At 35.6% G+C, this 23,712-nt stretch overlaps 2 protein-coding genes across 5 annotated transcripts in view; one reads left to right on the top strand and one right to left on the bottom strand.

The window, feature by feature from the left end:
• Window positions 1-829, bottom strand: part of ABCB1 (ATP binding cassette subfamily B member 1) — a 218,533-nt gene extending 217,704 nt beyond the window's left edge. For both annotated transcript variants that reach the window (XM_025379380.1, XM_025379381.1), the window contains exon 1: window positions 585-829. The gene's annotated coding sequence lies outside the window, so the exon portion shown is untranslated. The remainder of the gene's footprint in view (window positions 1-584) is intronic.
• RUNDC3B (RUN domain containing 3B) overlaps window positions 1-23,712 on the top strand; it is a 180,110-nt gene that overhangs the window by 83,523 nt on the left and 72,875 nt on the right. For all 3 annotated transcript variants that reach the window (XM_025379385.1, XM_025379383.1, XM_025379382.1), the window contains 2 exons: window positions 7,877-7,966; window positions 9,877-9,957. In XM_025379385.1, coding sequence (XP_025235170.1) covers window positions 7,877-7,966; window positions 9,877-9,957 — 171 coding nt within the window. The remainder of the gene's footprint in view (window positions 1-7,876; window positions 7,967-9,876; window positions 9,958-23,712) is intronic.

Genomic DNA, 23,712 nt, shown 5'->3' with positions numbered 1-23,712 from the left:
TTCTTAGTTTAAATGATTGGGTGGGGTAGAAATAATTCTTGAATAGATTATTTTTAGAACAAGTAGTTTAAATATTTAAAGGAAATGCTTTCTGCCTTGTTCTTGCGTGTTAACCATGCTTTTTCATAGAAAGGAAATGATTCAGCTCTAAAAAAGTACATGAAGTAAAAATATTCCTGTAACAATACATAAACATACAGTCTTCAAACAGAAACATGGCTTAGCATACAATGTTCATATATACGTGTCTAATACATAGATATATGCACACATGCATATAGTATTTACACATATACATTTATTGAATAGTAGGATTTAAATGTGAATATAATGGCTTTGTAACTCTCAAAGGAAGTAAGTAGGGAGTTATTTCAGAATTTTTATCTTACAAGTTAACTAAAAAATGTGGAAAAAAATCTCATTTTTCTCCCTCTATTTACACTATCTTTTTTTTTACTGAAATGAAACCAAAGAAATTTCTTAATTCTAATTAAATTTGATTGCAAACTTCTAGTCAAGACAAGTATATTCATAAGATTAGATTTGTAAAGTACAAACAATTAGAAAGAGTATTTGTACCTTACCTTTTATCTGGATGCTTCCTGAAGTAAGTACTCCTAGAAGAATGAGAAATGATCTCTAATCTTTAGGAATCTAGAGAATATCTGAATAAAGTAGATTTCTTCATGTTCTACTCTTCACAGATAAAGAGTAATGATAGCCTTTAAAATAGTAATACAAATGTTTATCCCAGTACCAGAGGAGGAGCTTCATGAACTAAGGCAGGCAGGCTTGAAAGCACTAATCAGTGAAAACCCAGGGATAAGTTTGGGTGGAGGAAGGGTGGGAGTAGAGATAAAATAAATTTAGAGTACATGACTGTGTCTCCAAAGCATTGAAGAAATATGTGTGATCTTTTTGCTAAGGTGTAGGATGTCTTAATGAGCAGTTGTAAAAATAAACAAAAACCTTGAAGAGTTACATGGCTTAGGGGTTGGAGTATAATTGGAAAATAGCCAGAGTTGAGAAGTTGACAGAGTGAAGATTAGAATCTAAGCTTAAAAAAAAAAAAGAGAGAGACTTGTTTTGATAGGTTACTGGGAAGACCTTCAAATGAGAACTGACATAAAAACTGAATTTGTTCAAATTTTTAATTTCTCTTTACCCACAGACTAAAAAATAATTAGTAAATTTAAATTAAAAATACCATATGATATTTCAAACACAATTGAAAATGTAACAAGAATTTGAAGTAATAAATATGGAAAATATAAAGATAAATTAGCTTTATGGAAATTCATTTGTTTACTTTGCGATTATATCACAGTATTTAATTTATAATGAAAAAGTTGTCTGCAAAAGAAATATTAATTTTCACAATGTTTTAGCACAAATCGAAGGAAGCAGTAAAGTATAAAATAAAACTTTGTAAATTACTGAACTGTCACAAAGAGAAAAAATGAGATGACAAACACTTTTCTCAATTACAGAAAAGTAAACAGAATAGTGATAAGTAACCAAAATCTTTTAAGAGTTAAGAATCTGCATTTTGGAATCTAAGTATGTATTAAAGTTTTACATTATTAAGATAGAAGATAAATTGAACATAATAAAAATTAAAACTTTGTGTTTCAGAGGACACCATGAAGAAGGCGAAAAGATGACAAACAGAATAGGAGACAATTTTTACAGATCATAATCTGATAAGGCAGAAGTCCCTAACCTTTTTGGCATCAGGGACTGGTTTTGTGGAAGACAGTGTTTCCACGGACCGTGGTGGCAGGGAATGGTTTCAGGATGAAACTGTTCCACCTCAGATCATCAGGCATTACTTAGAGTATCATAAGGCGTATGCAACCTAGATCCTTCACACGTGCAGTTCACAGTAGGGTTCTTACTCCTGTGAGAATCTAATGCCTAAGTGAAGGAGCCGGAGCTCAGGTGGTAATGTTCACTGGCCCACCACTTACCTCCTGCCCTGCAGCTCCAGTTCCTAACAGGCCATGGACAGGTTCTGGTTCATAGCCCAGGGGTTGGGGACCCCTGTGATAAGGGTTTTGTATCTACAATGTATATAAAGAACTTTTACAACTCAGTAGTGAAAAGACAACTTATTTAAAAATGGGCAATGAATCTGAATAGACACTTCTCCAAGGGGGGTATACAGATGGCTAATAAACACTAAAATATTGTTCAACATCATTAGCCATCAGGGAAATGCAAAACCATAATGAAATAACACTGCGTACGAACTAGGATGGTTATGTTCAAAAGATCACTTAATAACAAGTTTTGGTGAGGATTTTGAAAAACTGAAACTTTCATACATTGCTGGGGGGAAAAGAAAATTGTGCACTCACTTTGAAAAGCAGCCTGGCAATTTTTCAAAAGGTTAAACATAGAGTTACCATATGACCCAGCACATGACTCCTAGGTGCATGTGTGTCTGTATCCATGTAGCAGAATATTATTCAGGTATAAAAAGAAATTAAGTACTGATCCATGCTGCCACATGGATGTACCTTGAAAACCTGCTAAGCTTAGCAAAGAAGCCAGTCATAAAACACCAGATAGTGTATGATTCCCCTCTTCCTTTAGTTATCAACTGTCTCTGCATCCTCAATCTCTTTACTACTGCTGGATCAATCCCACCCTTATAGAACATATACCGGTGCCTCCTACCTTAAAAAGAAAAAGATTCTCCTTTGAACCTGTAATTCCCCTCTGCCAGTGCTAATTTCACGATTCCACTTCATCACCAGACTTCTCCAAATCACTTCTTCACACTGCCATCATTTTCTTACTTTAGAGTCATTCTCTTATCCACTTTTCTCTGGCTTCTGCCCCTCATCACTCCACCAAGAATTTTTAAAAGAATACCAGTTGCTAATAATCTACAAACTACCCAATGTAATGGATATTCCTCTGTCCACATTGTACTCCATCTCCCAGCTACTCCCAGTAGAATTTGACTACTTCATCATTCTCGAAAAAAATCTCTGCACCTTTAAATTATACAACATTCCATGGCTTTTCCTTAATTGCTCTCTTTTTCTGTCATCTTTTCCACTTAACAACATCTGACGGTTCATATTCTCTTGGCTCAGTCCTGCATTTTCTGCTTTTTTTTCTCTGTTCATTTTTCTCTCTATTCTCTCTTCCTGGAGTTTCATCCATTCCCCTGACTTGAAATACCATCCATATGACTATGATACCACATTTAAACCTCTAGCTAGATAGTTCAGATATACTGATTTTTTTTTCCCTGTAACTCTGTTCACCCCTTCTTAGCAAATGGTATCACTGCCTACCTACATAATTGATTAAGGGAGAATCTAAAAATCATACCTGATTCCTCTTTCTCCCTCATTCCCTGTAATTAATCCATAAGCAAGTCTTACTGATCCTACCTCCAAATCTATTTTGAATCTATTTATTTACCTTTATTTCCACGGCTCTTATGCTCATCTAGACCTCTTTTATCTGTTGTCTAAGGCTCACCTGTTGGCCTCCTGACCTTCCAGTTTGCCCGCATTTAGTAGCCATCTAGCTTCCAGCTGATCTTAAAAATAAAAGAGATTATGTCAACTCCCACTTAAAACATTGAAATGATTTCTTATTACATTAGCCAGAAGGCCCTGTGGCTGTCATGTTTCCTGGAGTCAGATCCTGGTTTCTCTACTCTAGCTGTGTCTATCTTGGACAAGTTGCTTAATCTCTCTGGAGAATAATATGTAGCGGCAAAGTTAAGAAGATGATTCATGTAAAGTTATTACTATGCCTGCCACTCAATAAGTGTTCATTATTATTATTAATGTTCTGTGGCCTACAGATCCTTGTGTGATCGGACTTATGTGGGCTAAGGTATCAGGTTAAACACTTGAGAATGCCTTACTTAATGACTCTTTCCAAAGTTGGGCTTTCCTTCCCTTTGTCTCTACCTCAGCAACCTGTTTATTTACTTTATATTTATCATCATCTGTAATTATCTTTTTCTTTTGTTTCTTGCTTTTCTATTCCCCTAGACTATATGCTCCATAGAGAGGATCTAAATCTAACTTATTTACCATTGTAACTATAGTACCTAGCACAGTTCTTGTCACATAAAAGGAACTTAATATATAATATATATTTGTTGATTAAAATAATTACTGAATCTCACATTTTTGACAAGACCTTTGGAGGTTGACTTTTTCATCAGTTTTTCATTTTAATTAAATTTGACTTTGAATATAACATCTATTTATAATGCAAGGATCTGTGTTATATGTCATGAGGGAGAATTTTCTTATATCCCCTTTTAGTATTCTCTTATATTAAATTGGGGGAAGAGAACAAGCATGCCAATAATGAATTTTCTTTGGTTTATAACACAAGCTTTCTCATATTTTAATACTGTGTTTTCAAATACGTAGAATAACTTTTGACTCTCACAAAAGGAAAATTTGAAGCATAACATTAGATAGTATCAACATAATTTATATTTATTATTCACCTTGGATCCCATCCAAAGGATATTTGTTATTGAACTACTTACAATTCTTTAAAATATTCTTACAGAGTGGACAGTAAGGTGGCATTATAGGAATATATTTCAATTAGAGTTAAATTATATATGGTAAAAGAAAAATATATTCTTATAAGGGCATTATTTTAAATACTTTTCTAGTCACTAATGTTTTTCTAATCAACATATAAATACTTGGAAAGGGTGGTATACCTAATAAGATCAGGAATTTTTTTTCCCAGATCACAGTAGTATCAAATAGTTGCTTGTAATTTTTCCTCACTTCTGAAATATAAAAGTATATTTAAAGGTATGGTCTCTAATATATCAATCTTTAATAGGAAGTTTCATATGTATTTTTTACTTTGGTACTTTCAACATTTATAATATATTGAAATTAAGCAGTACAGTGTTTTGGTTAGATTCTTCTCATTTATACATATACATATATATTTATTTTATATATATATATATATATTTTTTTTTTTTTTTTTGAGAAAGGGTTTTGCTCTGTCACCCAGGCTGGAGTGCTGTGGGGCCATCTCAGCTCGCTTCAACCTCTGCTTTCTTGACTCAAGCAATCCTCCCACCTCAACCTCCCAAGTAGCTGGGACTGCAGGCATGTACCACCATGTCTGGCTAATTTTTTTGTATTTTTTGTATAGATGGGGTTTCACCATGTTGCCCAGGCTGATCTCTAACTCCTGGGCTCAAAGGATCTGCCTGCTAAGGCTCCAAAAGTGCTGGGATTACAGGCATTAGCCACCAGGCCTGGCATAAAAATTTTCTTTAGGACAAAAAATATTTTTAACTAAAAAAAGGGAATTTTTAGTATATACCTTACTATTATTGGATTAGTCATCTCAGGCTTTACTCATGGCTCATTTATTGTATGACCTTGGTTATATAAGCAAAGTTTAATGTTCCAATTTTTCAATGAGGTAAAATGAAAAGGTTGAAATTTTACAATCTTTTGGAATCTTTGAAAGTATTGACCACAGGAATCATATTTTTAGTCAAATTATTGATATATTAGTTTGCATAAGAGAATAAATTAATTTTTCACGACAGCTTCTACCTCTTTCATACACGTGAATAAAGTTTTTGATTAAATGGTAAAAATATCTTCTCAGATCAATTCAGTTTTCTAAATACTGAATTACTTTAAAATATATTATCTCAAGCTCAGAAGTACATCTTCTGAAAAATTTTTTTCTTAACCAGAACTAATAATTTAAAAGTTCAGCATATAATGGGCAATTCTCTTAACTAGCCCTTCCTCTTCCATTTTTCCTTTCCTGTTTTGCTGTTATATTAAATCAAGCCTTATACTTAAGATATGGTTTTTTTCAGTGGAATTATTGATTTTACATATAGCAACCATTTTGCTTAAATCATTCACTTAGAAAATTTACTTATTTACTGATGATTAAAACTAAAGCCAAAAACTCATCAAAACATTATTATATGCACACACATATAAAAGACCTTTAGATTTTAAAAAATTTCTCAAACCAGTTAATTTTTTGGTGTGGTGTTCTTCAATACTCCCTAGTACAAAGCTGCCATTAGAAAGCAAGCAAGAATAGTTTTGAGCTAATTTTTGGAATGTATTTTTTAAACAATGGTAGGTTCAAGATGAAGAATAAAAAAAGTAGACCTTGTCTTATATAAGAAATACTAGGAATAATGGGTTATTGCCAATATCAAAAAAACAAGATTATCTTCCAAATTCATATGTCTCATAGAATTTAGTGGTCTGAAACCGTTAGAAGCATAGTTCTTCCAAGGGTTAATAATATATTCTGCCAATAGCCAACTTAGTTATTGGACCAGGGACAAAGTCTCAAACATATGTATTTGTCTAAGTATTTTACATTTCTGCAGGACACCTCAGTAGAATCTGTAAAAAATCCTTCCATTTATTTTACTAATTTTTGTTAGGCCAGAAGTTTTCATTTTTCTCCTTTTATATAAATCAGTGAAAGGAATTTCAGTAGGTCCAAGAAAATAAAAAACGTTTATTCCAAGCTAGTCTCCCCACTGTATTTGTTTGCAGCCTTTCATCTGTCAGAGAGTAAATAGTTGCCTATTTTTTCCGTTTTATACTTTTTATTCATTTAATATTCCTTATTAACCATACCATAAATTAAGTTCTTTTAAAATATTTTTGTTTTACAAAAAGTGGGTTTAATATAAGATATGGGACTTAAAGAAAGAAGAATTGGGTACCCTTCTTAAGCAATTCGTCTAACATGAGCTTGTGCAAATTGTTTTAAACTTTTCCTGATGGTAAATTTGAAACTAATGATGATTCCTTCTGCATTTAATTTATGGTTTTTTTTTTTTTTTGCAATTATCACATAATATGTTTGTAAAAATACTTGGTAAGTTGTGAACAATAATTCAAAATTGATGGTAGGATTATAAGCATATTAAAATTTTTTGTAGAATTTATAAACTCAGAAATACTAAAAAGAGCAAGACCTTTGGTTTACTAAAATGTTTCATTTTAGTTAGTGGGGTGGTATAGAGTGGTGTTCACTCTCTTATATATAATATAAATAGATACAGCAGTGTAATCGTCCCTGGTTACTGATATAAACTAGATTTTGCATAGTGCTACGTTTTAAAAGAAGTAGATTAATGATTTTACATTCATTTTTGGAAAAATACCTTAGGGCCACATTGTTATTTTTCTTTCAAAAATTTTTTTAAAACTAATGATAACTAAAATAGAAAGCTCTACAGGAATTAGCAAAGATACATTCACATTCCCGTTTTTGTCAAGGGGATAATGAATACTTTCTTTTTCATATGCAGCCACCTTGGTAGCCCATCTGCTTTATTAGGATTGTACTATTAAGGTTACCATAAATTACTAATGAGTATGCCTCGCAAATTTTTAACTTAGTCAATAACCTTTGGAATTATAGAAAAACAAATTATTTTTTCTTATTTGTTAGAACTCAAGTCTACTTCATTTTGAAAACAGATCAGTACAAATGACTCTGAATTTGCCACCTTTCACTTTACATTTATATTGCTTGATTATTAAAGAAAAATGCTGGCACTCTAGACCCATCAAAAGAGTCACTTTGGGGATTCTTTTTAGGAGAGGTGGAAACAGAATTCTTTTTGTTATATTGGCAAGTTTTAGTTTCTTCAGGGGCTTGTTGTTGTTTTTCTGTCTCTTTATTTTGGTCTAGGTATCTTCAAAACTTCAGTGATAGAAATATGTTTTTTTTTAAACTACAAATTAAAGAAAATTTAGCTCTTCCTACAATAGTCCGGACTCTAAATGTTTTCTCTCGATCAAACTTCTATTTATTTTTAATATTTTATATATTCACCCATTTCATTTTTTAGGAGATTTTATGAAGATGGAGCAATTGTCTTGGGTGAAGAAGCAAATATGCTTGCTGGCATGCTGCTAGGACTCAATGCTATTGATTTCAGGTACTTAATATAACCAAATGCATTCAGTTTATAAATTATTCTGTGTCTTAATAGTTTCTACTTATGATTTTTTCTTTCGGTTTTCTAAGTAAAGCACACAGTTGGAAATCGTTATTTGATTCATGTTCTCTTTCAAATGACATCAGTTTGTTTTTTTAAATGAGTTTGCTCTCAGAAAAGAGACTGCCTGAAACTTAACAAATTGATAGGCTTGCTCTGTAGCTTGAATAAAAAGAAAACTTAGACTATATCCCATTCCCCAACAACCCCCTCCCCAGTGAAGGAAGGCTTTGAATCTTATCTCTTAGTATTTTTCAGCTACTGCTTTAAAATTAAAAAGAAATAGACTAAAAGTAGTTTCAAAGCCAGAAAGATTATCATTATCTCATGTGTTGAGATAAAGAAGATCCTGAGAGGCTGTCTTGGGTATCTTATGTCTCTTATGTTATGTATGGAGAATATAAAAAAATATTGTTAAAATTTACTTTTATTATCAACAAGATGAACTGGTTCCACACTAAAGTAACAAGTGCTAAAAATGGGCAATACAAGTTCTTTTAAGATTTATAGACACTTTTTTTGTATTTCTTTAATCGATCCCAGATTTTACGTTACATTGAAAGTAAAAGGTTTGTCTATAAGAAAACTCAAACACAAGGAATGAAGCAAATATTATATTTTTTTTTTTTTTTTTTTTGAGACTGAGTCTGGCTCTGTCGCCCAGGCTGGAGTGCAGTGGCCGGATCTCAGCTCACTGCAAGCTCCGCCTCCCGGGTTTACGCCATTCTCCTGCCTCAGCCTCCGGAGTAGCTGGGACCACAGGCGCCCGCCACCTCGCCCGGCTAGTTTTTTTGTATTTTTTAGTAGAGACGGGGTTTCACCGTGTTAGCCAGGATGGTCTCGATCTCCTGACCTTGTGATCCGCCCGTCTCAGCCTCCCAAAGTGCTGGGATTACAGGCTTGAGCCACCGCGCCCGGCAGAAATATTATATTTTTATTGAAATATAACATTTGGAAATTCAGGAATATTAAAATAAGTGTAAGACAAATGAAATTCTACTTTTGGGTCTTGATAAAAATAATGCTGCTCGTTTTCACTGAAGTTATCTTTTTTAGTAAAGCATTTCCTTTTCTAAATATTTGTCATTTTACAAGTCTAACTTTATTAAGATTTAATAAGCTAGTATTAGATTAATTAGCTTAATTGTGGAAGATGAACATGATAGATGGAATATGAAGGTTGTCTTTTTGATCGCTCTATGGATGTTAACTTCTTACATCACATGTTACCAGCTCTAAATTTTTTACAGTCTTGTTTTGTTTGTTGTTTTATTGTTTTAAAAAACTGGCCAGGCATGACAGCTTATGCCTGTAGTCCCAACAGTTTAGGAGGCCGAGGCGGACGGATCACCTGAGGTCAGGAGTTCAAGACCGCCTGGCCAACATGACAAAACCTCATCTCTACTGAAAATACAAAAATTACCCGGGCGTGGTGGTGGGCGCCTATAATCCCAGCTACCCAGGGGGCTGAAGCAGGGGAGTTGTTGGAACCCAGGAGGCAGAGGCTTCCGTATGCCAAGATCATGCCACTGCACTCCAGCCTGGGTGACAGAGCAAGACTCTGTCTCAAAACAAAACAAAACAAAAAAACAGATTAAGAATGTTAACTGTTGGTTTAATGTAACCCATTGACAGTGTATTAATTTGTACAATGCTTTTTCATTGGTATTGAAGGTAGAACATTTTATTCAGGTATTTATTTGTGACAAGTAACAATTAAATTGCTAACAAAAAAAATTCACTTGCCATTTCGTGAGAGAAACGTCTCTGGCAAGAGATTTTTCATAAAACTTAAGTTTGATTTAAAATTTTATATATTAATATGAAATATTTATTTTCTATTGTCTTAGTTTCTGCCTAAAGGGAGAGGGACTGGATGGCAGCTTTCCTGCTGTAATAGACTATACACCATATTTGAAGTATATCCAAAGGTATGTGACATTCTGAGATATGTGTTTTAAAATCTTATTTAAAATTGAATGCCTTGTGCAATGTTTGTCTGATTAAAACTACTTTGTACTAAATATTTCTTCCAGTATCAGAAATCATTAAAGGGTACAAGCTTCAGTTGCATTTTTAGTATTTATTATTTTTAAAATACACTTTTTATGTAAATATACACTTTTTAACATAATTGTAATCCCAACATATAGTTTTTAAAATAACAAAAGCATTTATTCATATTGTTATAGTCATTATAATAACTTCAATAGCTCTGAAATAGTCGACTGAAATTTCAAAACTATAATTCAGTATTTAGATTGTTTTCTATTTTTCTCATAAAAAAAGGATAAATAACATTCTTATACATATCAGTTTTCCTTTTGTTTTCATTGTAAATTGTCAGAAATATTCAAATAAATTCTCTGAAAAATCTGATGACTCTTAAAATATGTCTTTTAAAGAGTTGTAACAATTTATCCTGTTACCAATATTGTGTGAGAATTGTGGATTTCCCACAGTCTCATCAGCATTAAATAATAATTAATGACATCTATATATATTTCTAAGGTCTGCTTGAAAGATTGATTTCCTCACTAAAATGATGATCTTTATATACTTCTTTATTTTTCCATAAATTACTGGAGTACAGGTGGTATTTAATTACATGAGTAAGTTCTTTAATGGTGATTTGTGAGATTTTGGAGCACTCATCACCCGAGCAGTGTCCACTGCACCATATTTGTTGTCTTTTATCCTTCTCACCCCCCTCCTACTCTTCCCCACAAGTCCCCAAAGTCCACTGTATCATTCTTATGCCTTTAAGTCCTCGTAGCTTAGCTCCCACATATCAGTGAGAACATATGATGTTTGGTTTTCCATTCCTGAGTTACTTCACTTACAATAATAGTCTCCAATCTCATGCAGGTCATCGCAAATGCTGTTAATGCATTCCTTTTTATGGCTTCGTAGTATTCCATTGTATATATATACCACAGTTTCTTTTTTTTTTAATGGAGAAAATTAGCTTTTATTTATCTATAATTGATTGTGAATTCTTGAAAAATATAAACAAGGGATTATCTGAAAGTAAAAAATCTGGGACAATTATTAAATATAAAAACTACAGATAGTGTCAAGAATTCAAATTTTTCACCTTTCCGTCTCATCCCCAGGGTGGAATATCAGATAAAAATTTAGTGAACTAAGGCCGGGCGCAGTGGCTCACACCTGTAATCCCAGCACTTTGGGAGGCTGAGGTGGGCAGATCGTGAGGTCAGGAGATCGAGACCATCCTGGCTAATAACATGGTGAAACCCCGTCTCTACTAAAAATAAAAGTTAGCCGGGCATGGTGGCACATGCCTGTAGTCCCAGCTACTTGGGAGGCTGATGCATTAGAATGACGTGAACCCGAGAGGTGGAGGTTGGAGTGAGCCGAGATCACGCCAGCTGCACCCCAGCCTAGGCGACAGAGCGAGAATACGTCTCAAAAAAAAAAAAAAAAAAAAATTAGCAAACTATGGTAATTACATATTGACAGTTCTCAAGGTGTCTTCAAAAACATATCTTCCCCTGTATAATACAGTTTCTTTATCCAGTTGATTGATGAGCATTTGGGTTGGTTCCATGATTTTGCAATTGTGAATTGTGCTGCTGTAAACATGCGTGTGCAAGTATCTTTTTCAAATAATAACTTACTTTCCTCTGGGCAGATACCCAGTAGTGGGATTGATAGATCAAATGGTAGTTCTACTTTTAGTTCCTTAAGGAATCTCCATGCTATTTTCCACAGTGGCTGTACTAGTTTACATTCCCACCAGTGGTGTAAAAGTGTTCCCTGTTTGCTGCATCCACACCAACATCTACCGTTTTTTGATTTTTTTATTATGGCCATTCTTGCAGGAGTAAGGTGGTATCACATTGTGATTCGATTTGCATTTTGCTGATCATTAGTGATGTTGAGCATTTTCATATATTTTTTGGCCATTTGCATATCTTCTTTTGAGAATGGTCTGTTCATGTCCATAGCCCACTTTTTAATGGGATTGTTTTTTCATACTGATTTGTTTGAGTTGTTTGTAGATTCTGGATATTAGTCCTTTGTCAGATGTATAGATTGTGAAGATTTTCTCCTTCTCTCTGTGTTGTCTTTTTACTCTGCTGATTGTTCCTTTTGCCGTGTAAAAGCTCTTTAGTTTAATTAGGTCCCAGCTATTTATTTTTGTTTTTATTCCATTTGCTTTTTGGTTCATGGTCATGAAATCCTTGCCTAAGCCAATATCTAGAAGGGTTTTTCCAAAGTTCTCTTCTAGAATTTTTATAGTTTCAGGTCTTAAGTTTTAGTCCTTAATCCATCTTGAGTTGATTTTGTATAAGGTGAGAGATGAGGATCCAATTTCATTCTCCTTCATGTGGGTAGCCAGTTATCCCAGCATCATTTGTTGAAAAGGGTGTCCTTTCCCCACTTTATGTTTTTGTTTGCTTTGTCGAAGGTCAGTTGGCTGTAAGTATTTGGGTTTATTTCTGGGTTCTCTATTCTGTTCCACTGGTCTATGTGCTTATTTTTATACCAGTACCACACTGTTTTGGTGATTATGGCCATATAGTATAGTTTGAAATCAGATAGGGTGATGTCTCCAAATTTGTTCTTTCTGCTTAGTCTTACTTTGGCTATGTGGGTTCTTTTTTGGTTCCATATGAATTTTAGAATTTTTTTTTCTAATTCTGTGAAGTATGGTGGTGGTATTTTGATGGGGATTGCATTGAGTTTGTAGTTTGCTTTTGGCAGTATGGTCATTATTCACAATATTGATTCTGCCCATCCATGAGCATGGGATGTGTTTCCATTTGTTCGTGTCATCTATGATTTCTTTCGGCAGTATTTTGTAGTTTTCTTTGTAGAGGTCTTTCAACTCCTTGGTTGAGTATATTCCTAAGTATTTTTTTTATTTTGTTTTTCAGCTATGTAAAAGGGATTGAGTTCTTGATTTGATTCTCCACTTGGTTGCTGTTGGTGTACAGAAGAGCTACTGATTTGTGTACATTAATCTTGTATCTAGAACCTTTGCTGAATTCTTTTATCAATTGTAGGAACTTTCTGGAGTAGTCCTTAGGGTTTTCAAGGTAAACAATCATATCATCAGCAAACAGTGAACAGTTTGACTTTCTCTTTACTGATTTCGATGCCCTTTATTTCTTTCTCCTGTCTGATTGCTCTAGCTAGGACTTCCAGTACTATGTTGAAGAGGAGTGGTGAGAGTGGACATCTTTGTCTTGTTCCAGTTCTCAGAGGGAATGCTTTTAACTTTTCCCCATTCAGTATTATGTTGGCTGTGGATTTGTCATAGCTGGCTTTTGTTACATCAAGGTAGGTCCCTTGTATGCTGATGTTGCTGAGAGTTTTAATCATAAAGGGATGTGCTGGCTTTTGTCAAATGCTTTTTCTGCATCTATTGAGATGATTGTGTGATTTGTGTTTTTAATTCTGTTTATGTGGCATATCACCTTTATTGACTTGCATATGTTAAAGTATCCTTGTATCCCTGGTATGAAACCCACTTGATCATGGTGTATTATCTTTTTGATATGTTGTTGGATTCGGTTAGCTAGTATTTTGTTAAGGATTTTAGCATCTATGTTCATCAAGAATATTGGTCTGTAGTTTTCTTTTTTGGTTATGTCCTTTCCTGGTTTTGGTATGAGGGTGATGCTGGCTTCATAGAGTAAATTAGGGAAGGTTCCTTCTTTCTCTATCTTATCGAATAGTGTCAAAAGGATTGGTACCAATTCTTTGAATGTCTGGTAGAATTCTGTGAATCCATCTGGTCCTCAACTTTTTTGTTATTGGTAATTTTTTAATTACCATTTCAATATCACTGCTTGTTATCAGTCTGTTCAGCGTATCTAATTCTTCCTGATTTAAGCTAGGAGGGTTGTATTTTTCCATGAATTTATCCATCTTGTCTAGGTTTTCTAATTCATATGCATAAAGGTGTTCACAGTAGCCTTGAATGATCTTTTGTTTTCAGTGCTGTGAGTTGTAATATCTCTTGTTTCGTTTCTTAATGAGGTTATTTTCTCTCTTCTTTTCTTGGTTAATCTTGCTGATGGTCTATAAATTTTATTTATCTTTTCAAAGAACCAGCTTTTTGTTTCATTTATCTTGTATTTTTTTGTTTCAATTTCATTTAATTCTGCTCTGATCTTGGTTATTTTCTTTCTTCTGCTAGGTCTGGGTTTGGTTTGTTCTTGTTTCTCTAGTTCCTTGAGGCGTGACTTTAGAATGTCAGTTTGCGCTCTTTCAGTCTTTTTGATATAGCCATTTAGGGCTATGAACTTTCCTTTTAGCTCCGCCTTTGCTGTATCTGAGAGGTTTTGATAGGTTGTGTCATTATTGTTGTAAAGTTTGACGAATTTTTTTATTTCTGTCTTGATTTCGTTTTTGACTCAATGCTCATTAAGGAGCAGGTTATTTAATTTCCATGTATTTGCATGGTTTTGAAGGTTCCTTTTGGAGTTGACTTCCAATTTTATTCCACTGTAGTCTGAAAGAGTGCTTGATATAATTTCAGTTTTCTTAAATTTATTGAGGTTCAATTTATGGCCTATCACATGGTCTGTCTTGGAGAAAGTTCCATGTGCTGTGGGATAGAATGTGTATCCTTCAGATGTTGAATGAAATGTTCTGTGTATATTTGTTAAGCCCATTTGCTCCAAGGTATAGTTTAAATCCATTGTTTCTTTGTTGGCTTTCTATCTTGATGACCTATCTAGTGCTGTCAATGGCGTATTGAAGCCCCCCCCCCGCCAACTCTTATTGTGTTGCTATCTCATTTCTTATGTCTATTAGTAATTGTTTTATATATTTGGGAGCTCCAGTGTTTGGTGCATGTACATTTAGGATTGTGATATTTCCCTGTTGGATGAGGTCTTTTACTATTATATAATGTCCCTCTTTGTCTCTTCTACCTGCTGTTGCTTTAAAGTTTGTTTTGTCTGATATAAGAATAGCTACTCCTGCTCACTTTTGGTGTCCATTTGCATGAAATGCCTTTTTCCACCCTTTTACTTTATGTGAGTCCATATGTGTTAGGTGAGTCGCCTGAAGGCAGCAGATAGTTGGTTGGCGAGTTTTTATCCATTGTGCAGTTCTGTATCATTTAAGTAGAGCTTTTAGGCCATTTACATTCAATGTCAGTATTGAAATGGGAGGTACCCTTGCATTCATTGTGCTCTTTGTTGCCTGTGTACTTTGGTTTTTTGTTTGTTTGTTTTTTATTTTTGATTTTTAACTTGTATTTTTGTTTTATAGGTCCTGTGTGATTTATGCTTTAAAGAGATTCTGTTTTGATGTGTTTCCAGGATTTGTTTCAAGATTTAGAGTTCCTTTTAGCAGTTCTTGTAGTAGTGACCTGGTAATGGTGAGTTCTTTCAGCATTTGTTTTTCTGAAAAAGACTGTATCTTTCCTTCATATATGTGCTTAGTTTTGCTGGACACAAAATTCTTGACTGATAATTGTTTTGTTTGAGGAGGCTGAAGATAGGGCCCCAATTCTTTCTAGCTTGTAGGGTTTCTGCTGAGAAATCTGCTGTTAATCTGACAGGTTTTCCTTTATAGGTTATCTGGTGCTTCCGTCTCACAGCTCTTAAGATTCTTTCCTTCATGTTAACTTTGGATAATCTGATGGCAATGTGCCTAGGTAAAGACCTTTCTGTGATGAATTTCCCAGGTATTCTTTGTGCTTCTTGTATTTGGATGTCTAGGTCTCTAGCAAGGCCAGGGAAGTTTTCCTCAGTTATTCCCCCAATTATGTTTTCCAAGCTTTTAGAATTCTCTTCTTCCTCAGGAACACTGTTTATTCTTAGGTTTGGTTGTTTAACAGAATCCCAGACTTCTTGGAGGCTTCGTTCATATTTTCTTATTCTTTTTTGTTTGTCTTTGTTGGATTGGGTTCATTCAAAGACCTCATCTTTGAGCTCCGAATTTCTTTCTTCTACTTATTCAATTCTGTTGCTGAGGCTTTCCAAAGCATTTTGCATTTCTAAAAGTGTGTCCAAAGTTTCCTGAATTTTTTATTGTTTTTTCTTTAAGCTATCTATTTCCTTGAATATTTCTCCTTTCATTTCTTGTATCATTTTTTGGATTTCCTTGCACTGAGCTTCGCCTTTCTTTGGTCCCTCCATGATTAGCATAATGACTACCTCTTGAATTATTTTTCGGGTAAATCAGGGATTTATTCTTGGTTTGGATCCATTGCTCGTGAGCTAGTATGATTTTTGGGGGGTGTTGAAGAGCCTTGTTTTGTTATATTACCAGGGTTGGTTTTCTGGTTCCTTCTCATTTGGCTAGGCTCTGTCAGAGGGAAGGTCTAGGGCTGATGGCTGTTATTCAGATTCTTTTGTCCCATGGGGTGTTCCCTTGATGTAGTACTCTCCCCCTTTTCCTATGGGTGTGGCTTCCTGTGAGCCTAGCTGTAGTGATTGTTGTCTCTCTTCTGGGTCTAGCCACTCAGTGAATCTACCTGGCTCTTCGCTGCTACTGGGGGTTGTGTGCACAGAGTCCTGTGATGTGAGCCATCTGTGGGATACCAGCACCTGTTCTGATGGAGGTAGCAGGGAGGTGAGGGGTTGCAATGGACTCTGTGAGGGTTCTTAGCTTTGGTGGTTTAATGCTCTATTTTTGTGCTGGTTGGCCTCCTGCCAGGAGGTGGCGCATTCCAGAGAGTAGCAACTATGGTAGTATGGGGAAGAACCAGTTGTGGGCAGGACCCTAGAACTCCCAAGGTTATATGCCCTTTGTCTTTCACTGCCAGGGTGGGTAGGGAAGGACTCTCAGGTCGGGGCAGGGCTAGGCATGTCTGAGCTCAGACTCTCCTTGGGCAGGTCTTGCTGGGGCTGCTGTGGGTGATGGGAGTGAGATTCCTAGGTCAGTGGAGTTGTCTACCTAGGAGGATTATGGCTCCCTCTGCTGAGACCTGCAAGTTGTCAGGGAAGTGGGGGAAAGCAGGCAGTCACAGGCCTCACCCAGCTCCCATGCAAACCGAAGGGCCAGTCTCACTCCCACCATGCCCCTGCCAACAGCCCAAGTCCGTTTCCAGGCAGAGGGTGCGACAGGCTTGAAAACCTGCCCCAGGCTACCCGCCTCCCAGCTGCAAAAGAAAAGAGCTTGGTTCTTCCCCTGCCTGTGGAGTCTGCACACTGGATTTGCGCTCTTCCCCAAGTTCTGGCCGGGAGGCTTCTCACCCCATTCAAATTGTTACAGAGTTCAGCTAGAGATTTCCTTTTCCCTGTGGAGTTTTAGCCCCTGCTCCTCTGGCTACCCTCCCTTTGGATCCTCGTGGTACAGGCAGGAATGGCCTGCTCGGGGACCCAGCGAGCTCCCAGGGCCTTTCTGTTGTTTCCCCTACCCCTGTATTTTGCTCAGCTCTCCAGATTGACTCAGCTCCTGGTAAAGTCGGAAACTTCTCCCACAAACAGACCTTCAGCTTCTCCAGTGGTGGTGTGTGTTTGGGAGAGGCAGTGTTCTCCCTTTCCCACTTCGGCAGTTGTGGCACCCACAGTATTTGGCGGGGGTCTCCCAGGTCCTGCAGGAGCAGTCCACTCCTTTAGAAGGTCTGTGGTCCTCTCAGGATTGGTAGGTTTTTTCTTGCAGTCGATCTGGAGCTAAAATTCACAAGGCAAGTCTCCGCAGTCTGCTCTGTCTAGAGCTGCACTCTAGTCCTGCCTTCTGTCTGCCATGAGGATCTACAGTCTTTATATACTTCTAAAATTTTATAATCATGGCAAAGCTATAACATATTCTGTATGTGTATAAAATATGTATATATGTCACACACACACACACATCCAAAATGCATTTATTGAGTGCCTAACCATAGGACAAAAATTTTCCTCGGTGCCAGGGATACTTAGATGTCAAGAGTATAGGAGCTTTATGAACTTCTAAAAAAGAACACAGTCCCCATTCTCAAGATAATTGCCATCTAGTAAGAGAAGTCACCAATATTTCAAAGCTGAGAGTGGGAAGGTGTTTTGGATGGTGAGGGAAAAAGAAGAATAGAATATAATGGCACTGTAATTTCTAACTTGGGTAAGTGGATTCCTTGGGAAAAGGGATAATTGTAGTACATTGTCTAGAAAAGAAATGCAGCAAGATGATGTTTTGAACAGGCATAAAATTATACTGTTTTGGGATATGTTGGATTAATAGGCACTGCTGTCTCTATTTTACAAATGAGAAAACTGAAATGCAGAGAGGTTAAATAACTTGTCCTTAGTCACACAACTAGTTTATGGCAGAGTGGGTAAAATACAAGTCTGAAATTAAACAGCAAGGTGTCATCTGGAGATAGAATTTAGTAATCAGTATGTAGGTAGAAAGGCTGTATTCAGTGATTTAGGAAATGACTTAAAATATAAAGAGATATGTATACACACACACACTAATTTTCCTCTTCTACGTACATGTAAGATACTGAAGTAATTATTACAGTGTTTTTGAAAGGTACAATAATGGAACTTTCTCATGATGTGCACTCATAATTAATTTAGTAATGTAGACTCTGTATACCCAAGTGCATAGCCACTTTTTATCTGAATATTTTAATATGATTTTGTGATGCACTAATCCAAACATGTATATATAGCTTCTTTATAAAATGAAGAATTTCTAACATCTTGTTGTATAAAGGATGCTAAAATGAAAAGACAAACACCAATTCAGCCTAGTCATAAGCCAGTTAGTATTACTAATCATGGAGTTTTTTTTTTAGAAAAATTTAAACTATCCTAATTGTCATAAAGAACTAATACTTTAAAAATCAAATTGCATTCACAGAAATATACCTGTATTAGACACATTTTTTAAAAATCTACTAGATTTCTAATTTTAAGAAACCATCAGTCCCTCCCCCCACATTACTGCTTTTAATTTATTTAGGAAGTAATACATATTCATGGTAGAAAAATTATAAAATAAATAAAGATAGGAAGAAGAAAGTTTAAGTCACTCCTTATCTTACCTTCAAGAAGCAGCTGCTAGAAACATTCCTGACATTTTGATGGATGGCTTTCCAACTTTTTCTATGCATAGATACATTATTTTCTTTAATGAAAATGGAATCATAATGTACATGTAGCTATTTATTTCCCTTACTACTATATAAAGTGCCTTTTACTTATCATTAATAGTGTTTCTACAGTATCATGTCCTAAAATTTCATTGTCTGTATAGTATGTTTACACAGTTATTGTGAAACTTTAGGGTACATTTAATTATTAGCTGTTATATACAGTGTTGTAGCTAACATCCTTGTAACTATATGTTTTTATATAAAGCAATGGATTTTTTTCAGATTTATTTATTTATTTATTTATTGTACTTTAAGTTCTGGGTTATATGTGCAGAATGTGCAGTTTTGTTACATAGGTATACACGTGCTGTGGTGGTTTGCTGCACCCATCAACCTGTCACCTACATTAGGTATTTCTCCTAATGTTATCCCTCCTGGTGTGTGATGTTCCCCTCCCTGTGTCCATGTGTCCTCATTGTTCAACTCCCACTTATGAGTGGGAACATACGGTGTTTGATTTTCTGATCTTGTGATAGTTTGCTGAGAATGATAGTTTCTAGCTTCATCCATGTCCCTGCAAAGGACATGAGCTCATCCTTTTTTATGGCTGCATAGTGTTCCATGGTGTGTATGTGCCACATTTTCTTAATCCAGTCTGTCATTCATGGACATTTGGTTTGGTTCCAAGTCTTTGCTGTTGTGAATAGTGCCGCAGTAAACATACGTGTGCACATGTCTTTATTGTAGAGTGATTTATAATCCTTTGGGTATATGCTCAGTAATGGGATTGCTGGGTCAAATGGTATTTCTAATTCTAGATCCTTGAGGAATTGCCACACTGTCTTCCACAATGGTTGAACTAATTTACACTCCCACCAACAGTGTAAAAGCATTCCTAATATTTCTTTAAATAAAAATCCTAGAAGTGGAATTTATGGGATAAATAACATATATATTATTAAAGCTTTTGATACATACTATGATTGTCCTCCAGTGAAGTCATACCAATTCAGTTTGTATTAACAGTATATGAGAATGCCTGCTTCTCACTCTTTCCAACAGAGTGTTTAAGTTATGGCCAATTTTGTAATTTTTATAAGTGAAAATGATATTCTACTATTTTAATTTCCATTTATTTGATTACTGGCAAAGTCAAACTTTTAAAAAATGTTTATCAAAATGTCTTTTTAAATGAGGGTTTATCCTTTTAAAAGTAAGTATATAAAATATACTTATGAAACATCTTAAAACTTATTTTATATTTAATATTGGTTTAAATTTCAGGATGTGTACCAGTGAGAAACAGTTGCTTTTCTCTGAGTTACTGTTTGATATAACTTTAAACATCCTGAAACATTATTTCTATAATACATTTTAAGCCTGAGAAGTCCAGTAGCTAATGATTGTGGGTATTTGAGATACCTTCAACTTTTCACTTTTAAGTTGAATGCTATTATCCCCATTCTTATAGCTAAGTCTTTTACTTAAACAGATTATTTCCTAAAGAGGCTAACTTCTACAAACAAAATCACTGACGTAAATAGACTGGACATGACCAAGGATGCTGTTAAATTGCCATTACTCGATATAGTAGTCCATGTACTCTGTCAGTCTCCTGGTCTTAGGAGAAATAAATCAATCATTTTCTACGTAAGACCACTCCTTGGACCTGTGCAATGTATCCCATCCCTTCTCTTTTAGTAAGGTCTTTGCTCTAGCAATTGTCTCTTCTCATTAATTATCCCTCTTTTCTAAATCTTCCCACATATCACAGCATATAAGCATGTTGTTATTCTCCCCACCATAAAAACAAAACCCAAAACGTTTCTAACCCCACATTCACTGTTTCTCTGTTCCCCCTCCTTTTATTATAAAACTATGCCTCTAGATTATTTTTTTCTTTGCTTCCATTCTCTCTTGAACTATTCATTAAGCTTTTATCCCAACCCCTGAAACTGCTCACGTCAAAGTCAGCAGTGATGTCTCATTGCCAAATCCAAGACGAGGTAACTGACCACTAGATTTGGCAGTGATGCACATGACTTCTCTCTTCAGAGCTCTTCTAGTTTTCCTCCTGGTTGCCCCTTCTCACTCTCCTTGCCTGATTTCTCTGTATCTCCCCAACCTTTAAATGTAGAATATTTCAGGGATTGGTCCTGAACTGTCTTCTCTTATCTACACTCACTCTTTAGGTAGTTTTCCACTCAGTGTTTCATTACTTTAAATACTGTTTATATGCTACATTTTCCAAGTGTGTGCTTCCACCTAGGACACCACTGTAAACTCTAGGACTCCTCCATCCAGCCTTCAAATTAACATTTTCATTTGTATATATAATAAGCACCTCGACTGTAACAAAATTAAACTCCTAAATTCTCCCCCACAAACATTTCTTTCTTTAGTCTTTCCCAGTTCAACAATCATAGTTATATCTTTATAGTTGCTTATACTGAAAACTTTGGAGTCATCCTAAAATTCTCTGCTATAACTCAAATACGATCCATCAGCAAATTCTTTGGCAACTCCACCTCAATTTAAACCTGGAAATTTATACTGGTCTCCATAGCTGTACCTCTTACTCCTATAACGTATTCTACATAGAGGAGGCAGAGTGATCCTTCTGAAATGTAAGATCATTTTTGTCACAGGTAGTGACTATCTGGGGCCAGTATCATGCAGGCAGTAAGAAGAATTTGCCAAGACAGTTATATGTATAGAACGGCACATTTATTAGAGAAGGTATAAAAGTACATTCCAAGAAAGCAACAGGCAGATCAGCAAGAGGGGAGCTGACTGCAAGAAGAAAAGGCTTGCTGGGGATTTTATAGAATGGTACTTGTGCTGAAAAGGGCTTTGTGCAGTACTGATACTGAACTTTCCACCCCCAAATAACAGAATATACATTCTTCTCATCACCACATGGCACATACTCTGAAATTGACCACATAATTGGACATAAAACAGTCCTCAGCAAATGCAAAAGAACCAAAATCATACGAAACACACTCTTGTACCACAGCACAATTAAAATAGAAGTCAAGACTCTGAAAATCACTCAAAACCATACAATTACATAGGAATTAAACAACATGCTCCTGAATGACTTTTGGGTAAATAATGAAATTACGACAGAAATCATGAAGTTCTTTGAAACCAATGAGAACAAAGATACAACATACCAGAATCTGTGGGACAGAGCTAAGGCAATGTTAAGAGGGAAATTCATACCACAAAATGTCCACATGAAAATGTGGGAAAGATCTCAAAATAACAACCTGACATCACAATGGAAAGAATTAAAGAAGCAAATGAACCCCAAAGCTAGCAAAAGACAATAACCAAAATCAGAGCTAAACTGAAGGAAATCAAGACACACAAAAAAACATTCAAAACATCAACAAATCCAGGAGTTGGTTTTTTGAGAAAATAAGATAGTTATGTTCCAAGCTTGACTAATAAAGAAGAAAAGAGAGAAGATCCCAATAAACACAATTAGAAATGACAAAGGGGATGTTACCATAGACCCCACAGAAACAAAATAACTATGAACACCTCTATGCAGGGCAAACTCGAAAACCTATAGGAGATAGATAAGTTATTTGACACACACACTCTCCCAGGACTGAATCAGGAAGAAACCGATTAGCTGAACAGACCAGAAACTGATTAACTGAACAGACCAATAACGAGCTCCGAAATTGAATCAGTAATAAATAGCCTGCCAACCAAAAAAAAAAAAAAAAAAAAAAAGCCCAGAACCTGCTGGATTCACGGATTCACAGGCAAATTATACCAGATATACAAGGAATAGCTGATACCATTTCTTTTTCTTTTTTTTCTTTTCTTTTATTTTTTGGAGATGGAGTCTCACTTTGTCACCGAGGCTGGAGTGCTGCACAATGATCTCGGTTCACTGCAACCTCCGCCTCCCAGGTTCAAGCAATTCTCCTGCCTCAGCCTCCTGAGTAGCTAGGACTACAAGCGCACACCACCACTCCTGGCTAATTTTGGTATTATTAGTAGATACGAGGTTTCATCATGTTGGCCAGGCTGGTCTCGAACTCCTGACCTCATGATCTGCCCTCCTTGGCCTCCCAAAGTGCTGGGATTACAGGTGTGAGCCACCATGCCCAGCCAACCAATACCATTTCTAATGAAACTATTCCAAAATATTGAGGAGGAAAGACCCCTCCCCAACTTATTCTATGAGGCCAGCATCATCCTGATACCAAAACCTGGCAGAGATACAACAACAACAAAAAAGAAAGCTTCAGGCCAGTATGAACATTAATACAAAAATCCTCAACAAAATACTGGCAAACTGAATCCAGCAGCACATCAAAAAGCTAATCCACCATGATCAAGTAGGCTTCATCTCTGGGATGCAAGGTTGGTTCAACATACGTAATCAATAAATGTGATTCATCACATAAACATAACTAAAGACAAAAACAAATAATTATCTCAATAGACACACAAAAATCTTTTGATAAAATTCAGCACCCCTTCACATTAAAAACTCTCAATAAACTACATATTGGCAGAACATTCTTCAAAATAATAAGAGCCATCTATGATAAACCTACAGCCAACATTATACTGAATGGGCAAAATCTGGAAGTATTCCCTTTGAAAACTGGCATAAGACAAAGTTGCCCTCTCTCACCACTTC

The sequence above is a fragment of the Theropithecus gelada genome, chromosome 3 (assembly GCF_003255815.1).
Source record: "Theropithecus gelada isolate Dixy chromosome 3, Tgel_1.0, whole genome shotgun sequence".
Taxonomy (NCBI): domain Eukaryota; kingdom Metazoa; phylum Chordata; class Mammalia; order Primates; family Cercopithecidae; genus Theropithecus; species Theropithecus gelada.
This window is presented reverse-complemented; position numbering and strand designations above follow the sequence as displayed.